This window comes from Diaporthe batatas, assembly GCF_019321695.1.
Source record: "Diaporthe batatas strain CRI 302-4 chromosome Unknown Contig00011, whole genome shotgun sequence".
NCBI lineage: Eukaryota > Fungi > Ascomycota > Sordariomycetes > Diaporthales > Diaporthaceae > Diaporthe > Diaporthe batatas.
In genome coordinates, this window is record NW_025408558.1 from 2714037 (window position 1) to 2731220 (window position 17184).

Here is a 17184-nt window from a genome sequence, read left to right on the forward strand (position 1 = left end):
ATATATATATTTAAAGAGATAATTTTAATTAAGTTTTTTTAATATAATTTATTTATATAATAATTATTTTTAAAACTTAATTTTATTATATAATTCCTTTATAATAATTAAATTATAAGTTACTTCTATTTATAATTAATACTATTATTAAAATAGTACCTTTTAGTTTTATTTATATATTATAAAGTTAAAATTATAAGTATTTATTATATTATAATTATTATTATTAATATTATATTCTTTTTAAATATTAGATTTTAAGTGTTTATTATTATATAAAGGTATTATATATATCCTTAGATATATATAGAATAGAAGTAAAACTATATACCTTTATCTATGTAATCAATCAAGACATCTGACGGAAGACTTTTAATTTACTAGGTTTTCCTGTGCTGGGCCAAGCTTCACCATTGAACAAAAAGCTCTAGAGTCAACTGTGTATATGGCTTGACAACGAAACTCCACAATCAATACTCCATCCATTGAAATCAGTGTGCACCTCCTCACAAGGCAGCCACCGTAGCCTCCAACCCCTTGAACCCAACGCTCGGCATCGAAACATGATAATCATGAACAAACGCCACATCGCTCGCATCAGTCTCCCACAAATCCATATCAAAGCCCCGGGCCAGCGCCGCAGTCACGAGGTACATCTCAGCGCGCGCCAGCTCGATGCCGAGGCACCTCCTGCTGCCCTTGCCAAACGCCATCTGGTACCGCTGGCGCCCGCGGCCCCCGTCGCCGAGCCAGCGGCCCGGGTCGAAGACGAGCGGGTCGGGGAAGACGCTCGGCGCCGTGTGGGCGCTCAGGGTGGTTGTGCTCATGGGGGTGCCGGCGGGGATCTTGAAGGACTTCCTCGTGTTTGAGGGGTATGCGGCGTGGGGTGTGGGTGTGTATGTGAGTGTTTCGCGCGCGACACGCGCCGTCCTGGCTGTGACGCCGAATGAGAGGCGGTGGGCTTCTTCGATCACCGCGGTGAGGTAGGGGAGTTGCTCGAGCTGGGCCCACGATGCTGGCTGTGCGGCGGTGCTGAGTTCTTCTCGCAGCTTGGTCATTATCTGGGGGTTGGCCAGCAGGTGGTAGAAGAGCGTGCTGAGGGACTTTGCTGGTGATTCGGTCCCTGCGAGGACCAGGAGTGCGCCTTCTTGCTCGAGCCGGAGTAGGGCCTTCTCTGGTGCCGGTAAAATGGGACTGTCGAGCACGGTGTAATATACTGATTTTGCAATTGTCGAATCACTGTCTGCTCCGGAGGCTTTGGCGTTGATGATGAGTCCTAGTTCGGCTCGGACTCGCTGTGCCTTTATTAGCATCGGAACACCATGACGATCATTTTCAGTGTGACGCATACATCGAACAGTTCTAGCATATCGAGCAATCCGGGCGGCATGATAGGCCTACTGATGGATTCCGGGAGAGATTCTAGGAAGTCGGGGATGAAAGGGAAGTGCTTGTTGAGATGGACTCCCACCATGAGCTCGTAGCTGTTACGGCGTAGTGTGGCAGCTTTCTGTTCATCCGCAAGGACGTCTGTCCTCTGAGAGAACAAGAAGTTATTCACAACACTGGCCACTGTTAGGATCATTCTTCGTCCGAATTTGAAGAGATCTTACTCATTGGAGAAGGCGAAGAAAACATCCGAAAGATTGACTGGAGTCTGTTCGGAGGCATGTTTAGAAAGCAACTGACAAAGCTGTTGCACTTTCTTGGTGATCGTCGTCTCTAGGCGGACCACATTACGTTTGCTGAAGAATGGAGACAAGGCTTCGCGGCGTTTTCGGTGAACGTCGAGACTAGGAGTGGTGCCAACCCCACCGGGAACCCGCAAGGACCTCAGTTGGTACTCATACTTGTCTCTCGGGGACGAAGAAGGGGCGTAGATGGTGTCGAGGAATCCAACATCAGAGATGTGGATCTCGTCAGGGGTGACCCGGATGATCGGCCCTGCGAGGTATTAATTAAATGAATGATGCTGCGCTGTGGACTGAATTACACCTGCGCACGTATTAGGGCTTACCGTATCGTTTGTGCAGCTCCTGGATTTTGAAGACATATTGGCCGGGCTGGATTACGTCGAAATAGAATTCATACCACCAGGTGAGAGCCGCCAGTCTCGGGCCAGGAATATGAGCCAAGGGGTGGAAGAACAGACGTCGTATGGCACCTCCTATCGTCAACAGGGCGGCCACAAGCAATGTCGTCACAATTACTTGAAGGAGAGCCATGACAAGTTCCACGCCACGCGATCGGGACGGGGGAGAAGACGCAAGGGAGGAGAAAATGTGGAGTAATAGATGCTGACGATGAAAGTAGACGTTGAGGAGGCGGGCGAGGCAAGGATGGGGATCCCATCAGGCACCCATTTTAGGCCTATCTGGGTCTTGCTGGTGGACGTAGTGTCGGCAGTCAAACCTACAGAATACACGCCCTTGACGCCGTCTGAGAATCTGCAGGGATGGGCTTGCGTTGGCTGCGTTTGGCAGGGATCCAGCCATGGTCGCATCAGCCATACCTAGCCGCTCCAGTTTTCAACGTCCCGTCCGCATCACACAGTGAAGTAAACGCCACCTTCCGGGAATACCTGGTCTGGTTTCGCTTCCATTGCGCATACGTCCGAGGACATACATGGCGCCTTCAGACGGCGGTAAACGCTGAAGACCCAGCTTTGTTTTCTCTCTTTTTTTTCTTTTCTTTTTCTTAAGAAAACAAATTACTACGTCTATAACAGTGGTAAGCAGTGTAGTTATGTTCCCCTCATATAGTAGCGGACCCTTAAAACTCTAGCGTTATGTTTTCTGTTCTTTAAAAAAGGAAGTGTTCATAGTCGGAGACTTAGTGAACTCAATGGTACCTAGGGAGCCTCCGGTGATGATGATCCACAAATGTATAAATCGCTCAATGTGACAATTCCCATATGCATTTCTTTGCCCAGGCGAGGAGTTTTGGTTCTGGGCGTGATCCGCTAACCCTAGGTAGTATTGCGCGTTCATTTAGGTCAATTCTATCTAGGAATGCCGTGATGTCAGCGCCATAATCTAATCTAATCACGCACAGCACTGCGTGCTGCCGGGGCAAATCCTACACCGGCCGACCTCCAATGCATCCTGTTTCTCGAGGTCTGGCAGGTGATAAAGGCATCGATGTTATTTTTGATGGATTGGGCGTGAAGACGTCAATTGAAACAACGACAATAATTCACTGACTCTGGAAATATTGCCACCTTGTCTAGGGTCTTGATTCTGATATCGTTGCGCAGGAATGGTACCTACTTGGGAGGTGAGGATATCCTCAACCGAAAGAGTCTTCGCAGCGACGCCAGCTCCAGAACGCCTTGTCGCACTATCGCTGTTAGATGCCACGACAGCCAACTTTTCCTTCACCAGCGCCCTTTGGCTCTTGGAACGCCCGGCAGGTGAACTGGGTGATGGATTCAGCCTGGTACATCATCTCCGCAGCTCACTGAGGGCAGCCCTCGAGTTCTACCCGTGGTGGTGTGGTCGACTAAAGAGCGTCACATCGCTTGATGGCACTGTCGAGGATGAAACGGCCTGGCATATCCCACGACATGCCCGGCGGTACGGTCGCGTGTACGCTCAATACGGCGTCCCTGATCAAGACCCCGGTGTCGAGTTCATCGCCGCCACAAGCTCCGCCACGCTGGATGATTTATACCAGACCGCCCGCCCGCAGGCAACGCCGCTGTGGAATCAGACCGGGCTACCACTCAACTCGTTCGGTCCCTCTACCAACATAGCCAGCGCCCTGGAGGCTAATGAGCCCGTCGCAGGCAAACGGCGTCCCCTGCTGGCTCTGCAGGTGACTGAGTTGGCCTGTGGAGGTATAGCCTTAGCTGTCAAAGGTGCACACCCGTTGGCCGATATCACGTCTTTGGTGCGCTTTGTCAAAGACTGGGCCAGTCTCAGCCGCTCGGCTCTGGACTCGAGCACGCCCAGTATTGAACCAGTTGTTCTTGACCCCGAACTCCTCGACTCCAAGGCTGCTGGCGATATCAATGCCGACGAGGCAGTCGCCACTATAATCCGTCAGGCGGAGAGCCTACCTTTGCACCGGTACGACTGGTGGACCTCGCCGGGCGGCCCTGCGTGGGCTACCAAGAAACCCAGCGTGTTCCCAGAAGATCTGGCCCCGGCGGGACGGCCGATCCCCTGGTCCGAGTGGGATTTTGCCGCGCCCGTTTCAACTTACATTATTCACTTTCATCGGGCCCAGATCGATCATCTCTGGAAGGTGGCTACAAAGAGCGCCCAGAGCCCCAACAGCATTCGGATCAGTAAGCACGACGCCATCCTAGCCCATATATGGTCATGCATCGTGCGTGCTCGGCAGCTGGAAGACGATCCTAACCCGGTGCACTGCGACCTTGTGCTCGGGGTGCGGCCCGCGCTTAAGCTCAGCGAAGCGTTCATGGGATCTCCTATCATCATGGTCAACATCGAGATGGCTGGTTCAGACGTGGCATTCAAGACCTCTGGTTCAGGAGGTGGCGAGAACAAGATCGCCAAGTGCATTCGTGAGACTCTGATTGAGATGAGCAACCCGGAGAACATGGCAGCACATCTCCACAGTGTGGCTTATGAGAAGTCGCCCCAACGTCTATGGCAGGCATTCCTGGGCCGACGCCACATTCTGGTAACAACTTGGGCACGCGCGGGCATCTACGATGTAGATTTTGGCCTCGGGTCTGGGATTCGATATGCTGATGCTGTGCTCCCAGCTATGGACGGAGGTGTCTTGGTTAAAGAGGGCCCGTCGTCATCGCCGCATTCGTGGACAGACAATGGTGTGGATGTGACTGTACATCTTCGCACTGAAGATATGGAGCGCTTGGTGCTTGACCCGCAACTTTTACCTGCATGTACTTAGGCGACTGTGTTAATAGTAGCATTTTGACAGCGGCGATGAGGCTTACCTGTGTGCCTCTTTCTCGAAGTGCTTTACTTTTAGTACCTAGACACAAGAATGAATCCTCATTCCGGTCACCACACACGTTGGACGTGTTTGAAAAGAGCAGGATAAGCTTTTTTACTGACTGTTATTGCTTGTTGGTTCTGAATACAAAGCAGCAGGAGAGGGGGCCGTTCATACCCAAATTCCTGCCTGAATGCGTGATCCGTTTAGGATTGAATCAGCATGCTGCCCGCACGGGTGCACGGCCACGACTCGGAAGAGGGGAGTACACCAATGTGCTGGTTTAATGCTTTCGGGTTTGAACTTAGTTCTTTCTGTTGAACGGAAGGCCCACGTATGCCTTGCGGAATAGAAGCGAAACCAGGTAAGAACGAAACCACTGAGTCAGTCGTCACCTAGCCTTGTCCGTTCGGCACGACGCTGAGACCACTTGCCCGCATACTGTACTTTTTCTGTACTGTTATTGGCAATCCATTGTTTTAATTTGAAAGCTGGGTCTTGAGTGTTTACCACTGTATGAAGGCTCAGGATACGTTATATACATATAGAGATTAGAAAAGAAACCACTTCATACGGGAGTAAAAACATAAACATCCAGCATAGGCTTGTCACTTCTTACCGTGCCATTGAGTAGCAAAACTTTTGATAAGAGGTTTCCCAATACATTAACTTCCCAGCAACTAAGGAGTCTCACGGCGTTCCAGGGATTTGATTTCCGCATCTGCTGCGCCCCAATTTATTAAGTCCTCGATTTCGTAGGACCGGACCAGAAATCGATTCGCCATGGTCCTTTCTTGTGGTAATTGTGCATAAACGGAAGGATTAGACAATTGGAGACATTGCTATGGGATTCTTGTTGGCTTGGATCATCAGAATGAATGATAATTACCTTCTACCCATGCTCGAAGGGGCGTGAATTATTATGCATTGGACAGAGTCATTACGTCCGATGTTCCGCCTCCGGTGTGCTTCTACGCTGAATAGATCACTTCGGACAGCTATTATGTCATAGGCCTTTACATGGTAACGTGATATGAATGTGTATGGTAAAAGCTGCACCGGGAGCCTGTCTTCAGATCCAAGAGTACGGCGCCCAATTGCAGGTGGTCGTAGTGTAAGTCTATTTATGTGAGACCTCTCGCCTGAAGATCGTATCCCGTGACAAGACTAACGTGGAAGGCCACGGGATGGCATTCGGTGCCTACTTCGCCAAGAGATATCTGCCCAGGTGTATCGGTGAGTCCGATATTGGAGACTCGGCAGCGGCGACATCATCCATGATTCCACAGAGATAAGCATCCCAAGCATGAAATGGGATGGAAATTCCGCGAAGTCTGAAACGTACCGCAGACGAGGAGGTATAGGGCGCTCTGCCTAGTTCAGTCTGATGTTGTGACAAAATTGTCAGGGATGTAATCGGCAGATGATATGAGACGATTAGACCTCCGGTGTACTGTATAGGCATTCAAATCGATGGGACATTCATATCCAATTCCTGGGACAACTTCTCATGACGTCTTGCAGCTGTTGTCGTCGCTATTCCTTCAGAACCGGCGAGCTTTATCATGTTGCCTTAAAGTGCTCGCTGGCAGCCAGAGAATGATAAACGCCTGCCCCTGCAGCTCGCCACTCTGATGTGTCCTCTCCACAATAATTATTTTTGATGATTCACAATGTTACTATTCTCCAGTATCCTTGCCCTCCTGGCCCTCCCACACACTGTCCTCGCCGGTCTCCAATTAGACTACGCCGACGTCCCAGCCGCCTGCGTCACAACCTGCCGCGCCATAGCAGAACTAAGCGGGATCTGCGACGTCGACGCCGACTTCGACGACAACAACGCACAGTTAGAGGACCTCATGAAGCTGCAGTGCATCTGCACCAACGCGAGCTTCGACGTCCCTGTCGCCACGGCCCTCTGCGCCAGCTGCATTGACCAGAACGGCATGCCCAGCGACCGCGACGACAACATGGACGACATCGGCGAAATCATGGCGCGCTGCGGGTTCCAAAACCTCACGTGGACGCCTGATGTCGCGGTGGGCGCGGTTCCCGGGGTCGTTGATGTCTATGTCAGCGCTACGAGGCTCATCAGCCCGGCGCAGATTACTACGAGTGTGGATTTTGCGCCGCCGCCGCCGACGGCTACGCCTAGTCAGGGTGCACAGGGCCAGGGCGAAGAGGGTAAGGGTGAAGAGGGTAAGAATGAGCAATGTCAGGGGAAGCAAGGGATGGCACCGAAGAAACACAAGTGGTTACATTCGGGTTGGTGGTGATCCCGTTTTGGACATGGCATTGTGTCTTCAGAGAAGCCGGGCTGCAGTAACTGTCTCCCTGTTATGCCATGGCAAAGATGCCAGAGATACCTGGGTCAAGCTGCGTACAGGACGAACCCTGGGGCAAAATTGCAGCCTTGTAACCTCCACATTTTTGGAATTTGTAGGGGAAGGCAAGGCCCAATATGATTTAAGCCGTGTACATACCTTTTGATAAACCCCCATACAACACTAAGTACCCATGAATGGCACACATCGATTTGTGTGGGCATTTCACTAAACAAGAGTAATCCAATTTGTCGTAATTTCATCAGAGAGTGGCCCAACAGTTCACCACTATCACTGTATTAGCAGTTGAGCTTTTTCATGGAATTCACTGAGACTTTAATTTAACGAAGCAAAGGTTCATATTTTATGTCCTACAGCGTTTTGAAATACCCACTTTAATTCTAGGTACGTAAAAAGCACTTATGCGTGTTGGAACACAACAACACACAGTGCAATGACTCAATTGGCGAAGTTGAATGCCAAGGACCAACAGCCATCACCAAGCTTCGTTGCAAAGGAGGGGGGCCGGATTGCAGGCGCCCGAATCATCGACGTGACCTTCCAAGGTTTTCAAGCCGTTGAAATTTGAGTCGAACTTCGACTCGTTGACTGAGCCTCAAATCATATCTCCTCTCTCATTGGAAATGCCTCAGCCCATACGTATTGCAATCTCTGGAGGCGGCCTCGCCGGCGCCACACTTCTCTACGCCCTCCTTCCACACCCGCACCTAGACGCGCACATCTTCGAGTCGGCCTCCGCCTTCAAAGAAGCTGGCGCGGCTGTGGGGATGACTTGCAATGCTCAGGCTGCACTGGAATTGATCTCGGCAACCGAATGCCTTCGACGTGCTGGAGCGGTACCGCAGAAAGCTGCCCAGGCCATGATGGGTCTAGGCGAAAACCAAGGTAGTGCCATATGTCACATAGGTGCCAACAGCGGCGGTCCAGTCACGAGCATTGTGCACCGTGCTGCTCTCCTCCGGGAGCTGCTATCAGGAGTTCCCTTGGACCGTATGCACGCTTCAAAAAAACTTGAAAGTGTGGATTACAACGATGATGGGTCTCTGACTATCCATTTGTATGTTTGGTCTCCTTCAAGTCTGAGTATTGCGCTACAGAACATGATTTTTAACGTAAAATTATGCAGCTCCGACAAAACCACTCACAATTGTGATATCCTCGTCGGCGCCGACGGCATTCACAGCACTGTGCGGAAGCTAATATTGGGTGAAAGTGAGCCCACAGTCGTGCTACCTCGCAATAGCGGTTGTTGGGCAGTCATGGCCCTGAAGCCGTATGCGGAAGCTCAAGCTAGTATTGGACAGGGAATAGATATTGATGATGCTCGGGAGTACGCCTGGATTGGCAATGGGACCTTTCTAATGCACAACGTCCTGAGTGAGGGCCAACTCGTTCAGCTTGTTCTGACAGCATACGAAGAACAAGCAGTAGGTTCGGACCGTTGGCATCGTACTGTTTCAGCAGATGAGATCCGCAGACTATACAACGACTGGCCACCGCACTTGAAGAATGGAATCGGACAGGTACGTGCATAACATGCCCGAACTTGAATCAGATCAATCTTGCTGATAACACTGGCCTTAGCTACTCTGTGATCAGCCAGAATTACCCGCTATGTACCTCTGGGAGCATTTGCCATCGCATACCTATACGTCTGGCCCGCTCTGCATTATAGGCGATGCAGCCCATGCAACAACTCCATGGCAGGCTTCTGGAGGTGGCATGTCCGTCGAAGACAGCTTTCTCCTCTCTTCCTTGCTTAGCCACGCCACGTCACCAACGGAAGCACTTAACGCGCTGAAAGCATACGACGAAGTGCGGAGGCCACGCACACAGCGTATTGTTGAATCTAGTCGAGGTACAGGAGAAATCATGACAGGTAGGGGCGGCGAGACTGAGATGCCCCTTGACCAAATTAGAGAGAAGCTTGTTCATAGGTGGGACTTCATCTTTGATATCAAACTCGATGAGCATCGAGATGAGGCTATCACCATTATGAACCGCTTGAATCTATCGCAGTAGGAATCACCGGCACAGCACATGGGGGACCGGTAGGCGCTTGTGCGCGAAGAAACCTTGGAAAGGAGCTAAGACATTAGGGGTTGGAGGCTGGCCCTGGGTTTAGACAAACCAACAACTTTCAATAAACCATAAACCACTCAAGCCTTTGCACGTAGCGTTGCAAAGTAGTTCGCAGAATCAGCACAGCAGGCCCTGGGACTTCAAGCATGTAGGAAAACTCCAGTCTTTCAGTCATACCGTTAACAGCTCCATCGTCCCGATCTTTCTCCATCTGGGCGTCTGAGCCGCGCAACGGGGGCGAGGCCTCCGGGGTGTCAAAACCTTGCTGATCAGCTACAGCATGAAAGAAATTCAATTATTAGCTTTTTAATCATTCAATCAATCTCAGCAAATAATAACACAAACACGGATATGTATTATAACATCGGATCTCAAATCAAGGAGAGACGTAAGTCAGTATACCACGTCACACACAGCCCCCCTTACGCACACGTATTTCTCACTAAAAAGACTAATTTTAAGCCCTCTTTAATTAATTCTATATAAATACTACTACTTTAAAAGAATATATATTAAATTTATAAATTTTAGTATATATATAATAAAAGTTTTAAAATAGTTTAAACTATTCTTAATATAGTTAGATAGAAGTAAGTAAGTATTTTTAACTTTTTATATATTAAACTATTATTAAATATTTATAATTAAAGAGGGTTAAATATAGTAATTATTTTAAATAATATAAAACTTTTAATAATAAAATTTTTAAATTAAAATTTTTAATATTACGAATTTTCTTAATTAATTATTAGAGATTTAAAATAAGTAGAGTAAATATAATAGAGATAATAAACCTACTTATTATTAAAACTTAAATAATTAATTTTAAAAATTCTAAAAATAAAATTTCTTTTATATATATTCTTTATATTTAAAATAATTAATTAATAAAAGATATTAATATTTATATTCTTATTTAACTAAAAAATTATAATAATAGTTTAATATATAAAAAGTTAAAAATACTTATTTACTTCTATCTAACTCTATTAGAAATAGTTTAAATTTTTTTTAAATTTTTATTATATATAGATAAAAGAGTAGGAATTTAATATATATGCTTTTAAATTACTAATATTTTTGTATAATTAATTAGAAAGGGCTTGAAATTAGTCTTTTTGGTGAGAAATGCGTGTGCGCGAGGGGGGCTGTGCGTGACGTGGTACGGAACACTGACTTACCCCATCTGCAATTCACCAGCAACACCCCCCTGTCAGGGCCGTGGGGTGATCACCCGCAGGACCAACCAGTAGGTCCGTGCACTCGGCTTATCTTATCAGCCCAAGTAGCCCCCATACCTCTTGCGACGAGATTGCAGCTTCGCTGATTCCTCCGTACTATTCCTTAGGCAACCATAGCTTGAATCAACAATTCCTTACGAATAATTTAAGCCTCTTTTGCCATTGGTTGTGACCATAGCTAGCAGATACTACCCCTAAGAATATATTAATACTTTTGTGGCGATTGCAGTTGTGGCAATCCTTTGTTAGGCTTAGTCAGCAGGAGGGCATTCATCTACATAGGCCCTTCGGGCAACCCTTCGATAGTCACTACCCGTGGGTTCGCTCTCGCTCCGAGGAACCCACTTATTATATTTTATATAAATATAATATTATTATTTTTTATTTATATTAATTACTTTTTTATTTATATTTTTTTTATTATTTATTAATTAAAATTATAAAAATATAATAAATTAATTTTTTAAAATAAATAAATTAATAAATATATTTAAAATTAATATATTTATTTATTATAATTATATTATAAGTTATATAATAAAATAAAATTTGAATAAAGCTTATTTTTAAATTATTTTAATTTTTTAAATATTAATTTTAGTTTAATATTAAATAATAAATAAGATAAATATATAAAAATAATATAATATATTTCTTTTAAAAATTTATTATAAAACTTTAATCTTAGATTTTTAATACTATTTTATAAATAATGTTTTTATTATAAGTATTATAATAATATACTTTTTATATTAATATAAAATTAATTAAAGTTAATATTTATAATAATATAAATAGAAAAAAATAATAAAATTTAGTTAAACCCTAACCCTAGAATTTTATACTTATTTTATTTAAATTCCTTAAAAAATAAGGTTTATAAAACTACTTTTTTTACTTTATATTATTTTTATTTAAGTAAGTTAGACTAAGTTAAGTATAGTGTTTTATTTTTCTTAAGTGTGTGGGGGTTTTGGCCGTGTGGGGGTTTTGGCACCCCCTACGCCGGCAGGCGTAGGGGGCAACCGAAGGTCTGACCCCTGGGTACCTAGAGAGCAATCAACCATTTCCAACACCACTATTTTCCACTCTTACATACATAAGCCCAGCTAATAACTTTACTATCTATCTACTTAAAAGCTAGGTTACTATCTTTTAAAGTTAGATTAATTAAAACTTTTTAAGTATTTTTAAATTTCTTTATAATATATAAGAATTATTAACTTTAATAAAATATAAAAAGTTATTTATAAACTTTTTTAAAAGTTTATAAAGTAAAAGAAATAAACTTTTAATTATTTAAAATAATATAATAATTATTTATAAAAATAAGTAAAAGATTAATTTACTTAAATTTTATAAATAAGTTTACTTTTTTATATTATAAAATAGTTAGTTTTTAAGATATTATAAAGTAAAATTAGTTGTGTGGCTTATATACTGCCTTTAACCCACATGTACCGGGTGGATATGATAGCAACCGCGTCTTCAAGCAGTTATCTAGAATGGGCTTTGAATGCGAAACCCCTCAACGATAGGGACCTTAAGCTGTTTAATTGGCCCAGGAGCCGCCGATATGTAGTCAGCCTGCCCTTCGCTGGCCACCAACCTCCCCACCTAGTCGAAAAACAACCGGCAGCCTCTACCTCACAGTACAGAACGCACCAACCACCATCAGTCCTAATCAGTCTACCGAAACTATGACGCTCTCCAAACGCGAACGCCTCAAAGACTTCCTGAGAAACAGGAGCCGCAATCGCAGTAATGGTCCGGCCGCTCGGACCCCTGCGCCAGCTGAAGACGACAGCTCCTCGCCAGCTAATGCGTTGCGAAATCCGCCATCTTCCACCCATCTACGGACCCCAGATTGTCCAACGGGGCCGTCTCAAGATACCGGTTCGATCCCTTCTGTTATTCCAGGTCAAGCTTCGAGTTCAGCAGCCACTCCCGCCCCCGCGTCCCCCGAAACGGCAGCGTCGCAAACACAGCTTGAGGCTGATCAGTCGCTCTGGGATCGTGCCTACGAAGCTCTCCGGGACGATGATCCAGACCTAGTAGATCATTACGAGAAAATACTTTCAAATGAACTACCAGAATCAGGTATGCCTGCACCACTGTCATTTGTTCTTTACGTGCTCTGCCTGGTTGTCCGCTGTACGGCCACGGTGTGTCTCCCCAGCCTCCTACGGGACAACCTCCTACGTAGCAGTATTCCACCATATCTCCCCATAGGATGCCATAATATGACGAATATTTCTCTAGGGCAACCTCCTATGCAGTAACATAACAGCTAACAATTGACCAGTAATCAACCATGACCCGCATGCGCGCCGGGACCAGCTGAAGAGGATCACCGACCACGGCATGACAGAAGCTGACGGAAAACGGACAAAATATACCATATTTGGGCACGAATTCGTTCTAAAGGATCAGATTTCAGATGTGGCTGGTTTCGTGAAAACTGTGAAAAGCGTCGTTGACGAGGCTGTCAAGGTATCTCCAGAGGCGTCCCTCGCCTGGGCTGGCGTCTGTGTTCTCCTCCCGGTCTTCACAAATCCAAGCGTGGCAGAGGAAGCCAATCGCAATGGGCTGTCATACGTGACCTCTCGCCTCCGCTACTATGTCGAGCTCGAACCTCTGCTGTTGCCAGAAAACATCGAAAGCAAGGAATTAAGGGGAGAGTTCGAGAGGCATGTCGTCGACCTCTACCAGAAGATCCTCCAGTTCCAGATCAAGACAGTCTTACGATTCTACCGAGGTTGGCTGGCTAATATAAGTCGAGATGTGATCGGCTCTGACGATTGGGAAGGGATGGTTTCCAAAATCAAGGATCTGGAACAAACTGTGCGGGACGAATCAAACACCATGAATACCATTGCTTCGCGGGAAAGACTAGGTGACATTCACAATGCGGCACAACAACACGATAAGAAGCTACAGTCATTGTTGGCGGTCGCAGAGGAGCACCTACTAGTCTCAAAGGAGCACAGAGAAATTTCTTCCGGGCAACTTTCTGAGCATAAACAAACGAAGTATGTTTCCGAACCTCATAAACTCGTTGTTCAACAGACTAACAGTAACAATAATCTAGCCAAATCCTCGAGAATTTGTCTATAGATCTTCCTGTTGTTCATGAAGCACGCTACGACAGCGCCGACGTGCAGGACAGCCCGAAGTGTTACGACGGTACTCGTATCAGCATCAGAGACAAGATCAATCATTGGGCAGACGAAGACTCGCAAGAAACCCTACTCTGGCTTGTTGGCCCCGCGGGAACTGGAAAATCTACTCTTGCGCGCACTGTCGCCGACTTTTTTGCCAAGAAATCGCAACTAGTGGCTGCATACTTTTTCAAGAGAGGACAACAGAGCCGCAACGACACCAGTCGGATTTTCCCCACCCTTGCCGTCCAAATGATGGAAACCATTCCCTCATTCAAAGGCTGCCTGGTGAAACACTTAGACGGCTTGAGCAAAGATGCGGTAGAGAAAAAGGCTCTGGAATTCCAATTCGACAAACTTTTACGGCATCCCTTGGCAGACCTACCTCATACCCACACAAAGCAGTTGCCTATGATAATTATCATCGACGCTTTGGATGAATGTGAGCGGCCTGAACATCTTGCGGAAATACTAGGCCTCTTATCCGAGCTTCGAATCATCCCTCAGGTGCGCTTGCGCGTGATCTTAACGAGCAGATCTGCACCCAGCATCGGGAACGCCTTTGATCCGCTGCTGACGAACAACACTGCCCGACGCCTCGAGATCCACCGAGAATTCCTTCAAGACACTAAGAAAGACATCCGAATCTTCTTGGAAACCAACTTTACACAAATCAGACTCGCGCGAAAGGTCAACCAAAACCCCTGGCCGTCAGCTGAGGACATGGACCGTCTGGTCCAGTTGGCTACCAGCCCTGAACCCTTGTTCATATATGCTGCGACTCTTTGCCGGTTTGTCTATGACCAGAAGCAACCCAGAAATCCTAAAAGACAGTTGGATAAATGGCTTGTGCAGTGTGAAGACGGAAAATCCCAGTTGGATCAGATCTACAGCCCGATTCTCGCCCAGGTATTCGCCGATCACAATAATGCGGAATCTGAACAACAGCTGCAGTTCCTGGGGGCCCTTGTCCTCCTCGTGAATCCAATCTCGGCCTTCTCACTTGCGGCTGTTCTTGGAATAGACACGGATGACATCACCTGGTGGCTTTCTGAGCTACATGAAGTGTTGGACATCCCTTCTGATTCTGAAAGACCCCTTAGACTTCTGCACAAGTCATTCAGCGATTTTCTACTCGACTCGGATACTTGCAGTGCTAGCCCCTACCGAGTGGACGTCGCGAAAACACATAGTCTGTTGGCGGAAAAGTGCGTACAGCGAATGGAAGCAGGATTGAGACAAGACATCTGTGATGTCGGAGAGCTTGACGCGACAATCGACGAAGTTCCCGAAGAGCGAATGCACCGCTGCATACCTGAAGACCTCGAATACGCCTGCCTTCATTGGGTCTATCACCTAAAGAGCAGTGGACAACCTCCTAGCACCGACGTCCTCATCTTTCTCAATGAGCACTTCCTTCACTGGCTAGAAGCTTTGTCGCTTCTAGGGCGGCTCTCGGACGGAGCGCTCGCCATCGGAGGCTTGCTTGAATTCATCAAGGTTTGTCAGTCGCTCTCATAATGCAATAATCTCAAACTGACTGTTAAAGGATTTCCCTGGCACGCCCTCGGAATTTGTTGATCTTGTGAAGGATGCCAGGAGCGTCATTTCGAGTTTTGGGTCAATAATTGAGCGCGCTCCTCTCCAGACTTATGGGACATTGCTCTTCTTCACTCCAGTAGCCAGCAAAGTGCGCCAAATGTTTTGGAATCAACGCATGCCGAGGTTGGACCCTATCCAAGGGGTGAAGATGGACTGGGATGCCCACCTCCAGACCCTCGAAGGCCATGACAACTTCATCCTAGCAATTGCATTTTCACCAGACAGCCAAGTTATCGCATCAGGGTCAGGTGATGCTACCGTCCGACTTTGGAGCGCAAACACCGGTGCTCACTTGCACACGCTTGAAGGCCATAGCTCAGTTGTCAGCGCTGTCGTCTTCTTTGATAACGAGACCCTAGCATCAGGATCATATGATGGGACAGTTCGGATCTGGAATTTACCGACTAGAAAGGTTCTGCATACTCTCGATCATCGGGCGATCTTGTCCTCGCATGCCTTAACGGTGACCTCGATCTTCGAATCTATTGAATCGGCAGTATTTTTGCCAGACGGAGAGCATCTAGCATCAGCGTCGGCTTCATTCTCGGGAAAAGGCGATATTTCAATCATACTCTGGGGCCTGAAGGCCGGTGGACCTCCGGAAACCCTCTTTCAGAGCAATGGGAAGGCTTTTCAAAGAGTTGCCTTTTCAGCCGATGGCAAGCTTATGGCATCGAGTTTGTCTGACAACACAATTCAGATATGGGACTTCCCAATTGCTTCTCACCGATGCACGCTTGAAGGGCATGCTCAGGAAGTCACCGCCATGGCCTTCTCGGGCAATAATCAGCTTTTAGCATCGGGTTCCCGTGCCGGGGGCCTCCGAATGTGGAATTTGGCGGACGGGTTGCAGATACACGCGTTTCCAAGCGACAATATGTTCATCAAGAGGATCGCTTTTTCACCCGATGGTCGATTTCTAGCATCATTAGAAATTTCTGGCAACATCAACATTTGGAACGTGGCGGATGGTACCTGCCAGAACAGCCTCTCAGTACACGATGTGGCAGTTCATGCATTTGCTTTCTCGCAAGACAGCCAGCATCTTGCAGCAGGGGAGAACAATGGGATCATCAGGCTCTGGGATGCAGAAATACACACAAACCGTCAGCCTGGCGATTCGCATAGCGAGAAAATAATCAAAGTTGTCTACTCCCCTGACGGCCAACTTGCAGCGACAAATTCTGCCGATCACAGACTAAGACTATGGAACGTATCAACAGGTAAACGTCTGAGAGCGCTTAACAACGAGGACAATCGGGTTGATAGTGTTAGTTTCTCGCCTGATGGGAAGCTATTAGCATGTTGTGATAATGGCGTGGGCTGCATGCGGATTTGGAACCTGGAGAATGGCACACTCCAGCAAAAACGCGACGAGCGATATCACATTAAGTCATTCGATTACTCAGCGGACGCTCAGCTGGCAGCATTGGCTTCACTCAATACCGTCAAGCTATATAATGCCGCAACCGGCGTCGAACTGTTTACACTGGAGGGGGATGAATCCATTGTCATGCGGGTCAAGTTCTTACCCGACAGCCGTCTTCTGGCATCGATGTCAGACGACCGGATTATGAGACTCTGGGAAACGAAAACGGGCATGCTACAGCGTGTTCTTAGATGTGGCGAGCCCTATCATGCCCTTGTTTTCTCCCCTAACAGCCAGTTCTTGGTTTATAAGGATCGTGGTAGTATCATTCTACGGAACGTTAGGGTAGGCACTATACAGGAGACCATCAAGGTTGATGACAATACAATTGTCTACACCATCGCTATTTCACCCGACAACCAGCTTCTAGCGACACGAACAGGCAGTGAAGAACA

The 17184-nt window shown here is 46.8% G+C and overlaps 5 protein-coding genes across 5 annotated transcripts; 4 read left to right on the forward strand and 1 right to left on the reverse strand.

Annotated features, from left to right (window-relative positions):
• Nucleotides 1–506: 506 nt before the first annotated feature.
• KVR01_009254 (uncharacterized protein) lies at nt 507–2225 on the reverse strand (the record flags this gene model as incomplete). Its single annotated transcript, XM_044793109.1, has 4 exons — nt 507–1295; nt 1352–1565; nt 1614–1944; nt 2018–2225. The coding sequence occupies 4 exons, from the start codon at nt 2223–2225 to the stop codon at nt 507–509; spliced, it is 1542 nt and encodes a 513-aa protein (XP_044641756.1).
• Nucleotides 2226–3258: 1033 nt separating this feature from the next.
• KVR01_009528 (uncharacterized protein) lies at nt 3259–4884 on the forward strand (the record flags this gene model as incomplete). The annotated part of the gene is made up of 1 exon (XM_044791681.1): nt 3259–4884. The coding sequence occupies one exon, from the start codon at nt 3259–3261 to the stop codon at nt 4882–4884; it is 1626 nt and encodes a 541-aa protein (XP_044642030.1).
• A 1718-nt stretch (nt 4885–6602) lies between these two features.
• On the forward strand, nt 6603–7205 carry KVR01_009600 (uncharacterized protein; the record flags this gene model as incomplete). Its single annotated transcript, XM_044785291.1, has 1 exon — nt 6603–7205. The coding sequence occupies one exon, from the start codon at nt 6603–6605 to the stop codon at nt 7203–7205; it is 603 nt and encodes a 200-aa protein (XP_044642102.1).
• A 1169-nt stretch (nt 7206–8374) lies between these two features.
• KVR01_009237 (uncharacterized protein) lies at nt 8375–9296 on the forward strand (the record flags this gene model as incomplete). Its single annotated transcript, XM_044784403.1, has 3 exons — nt 8375–8461; nt 8492–8797; nt 8982–9296. 3 exons carry the CDS (start codon nt 8375–8377, stop codon nt 9294–9296), a joined length of 708 nt encoding a protein of 235 aa, XP_044641739.1.
• Nucleotides 9297–12679: 3383 nt separating this feature from the next.
• Nucleotides 12680–15849, forward strand: KVR01_009417 (uncharacterized protein; the record flags this gene model as incomplete). Its single annotated transcript, XM_044784048.1, has 5 exons — nt 12680–12697; nt 12938–13673; nt 13715–15258; nt 15308–15742; nt 15769–15849. 5 exons carry the CDS (start codon nt 12680–12682, stop codon nt 15847–15849), a joined length of 2814 nt encoding a protein of 937 aa, XP_044641919.1.
• Between the last annotated feature and the right edge of the window lie 1335 nt (nt 15850–17184).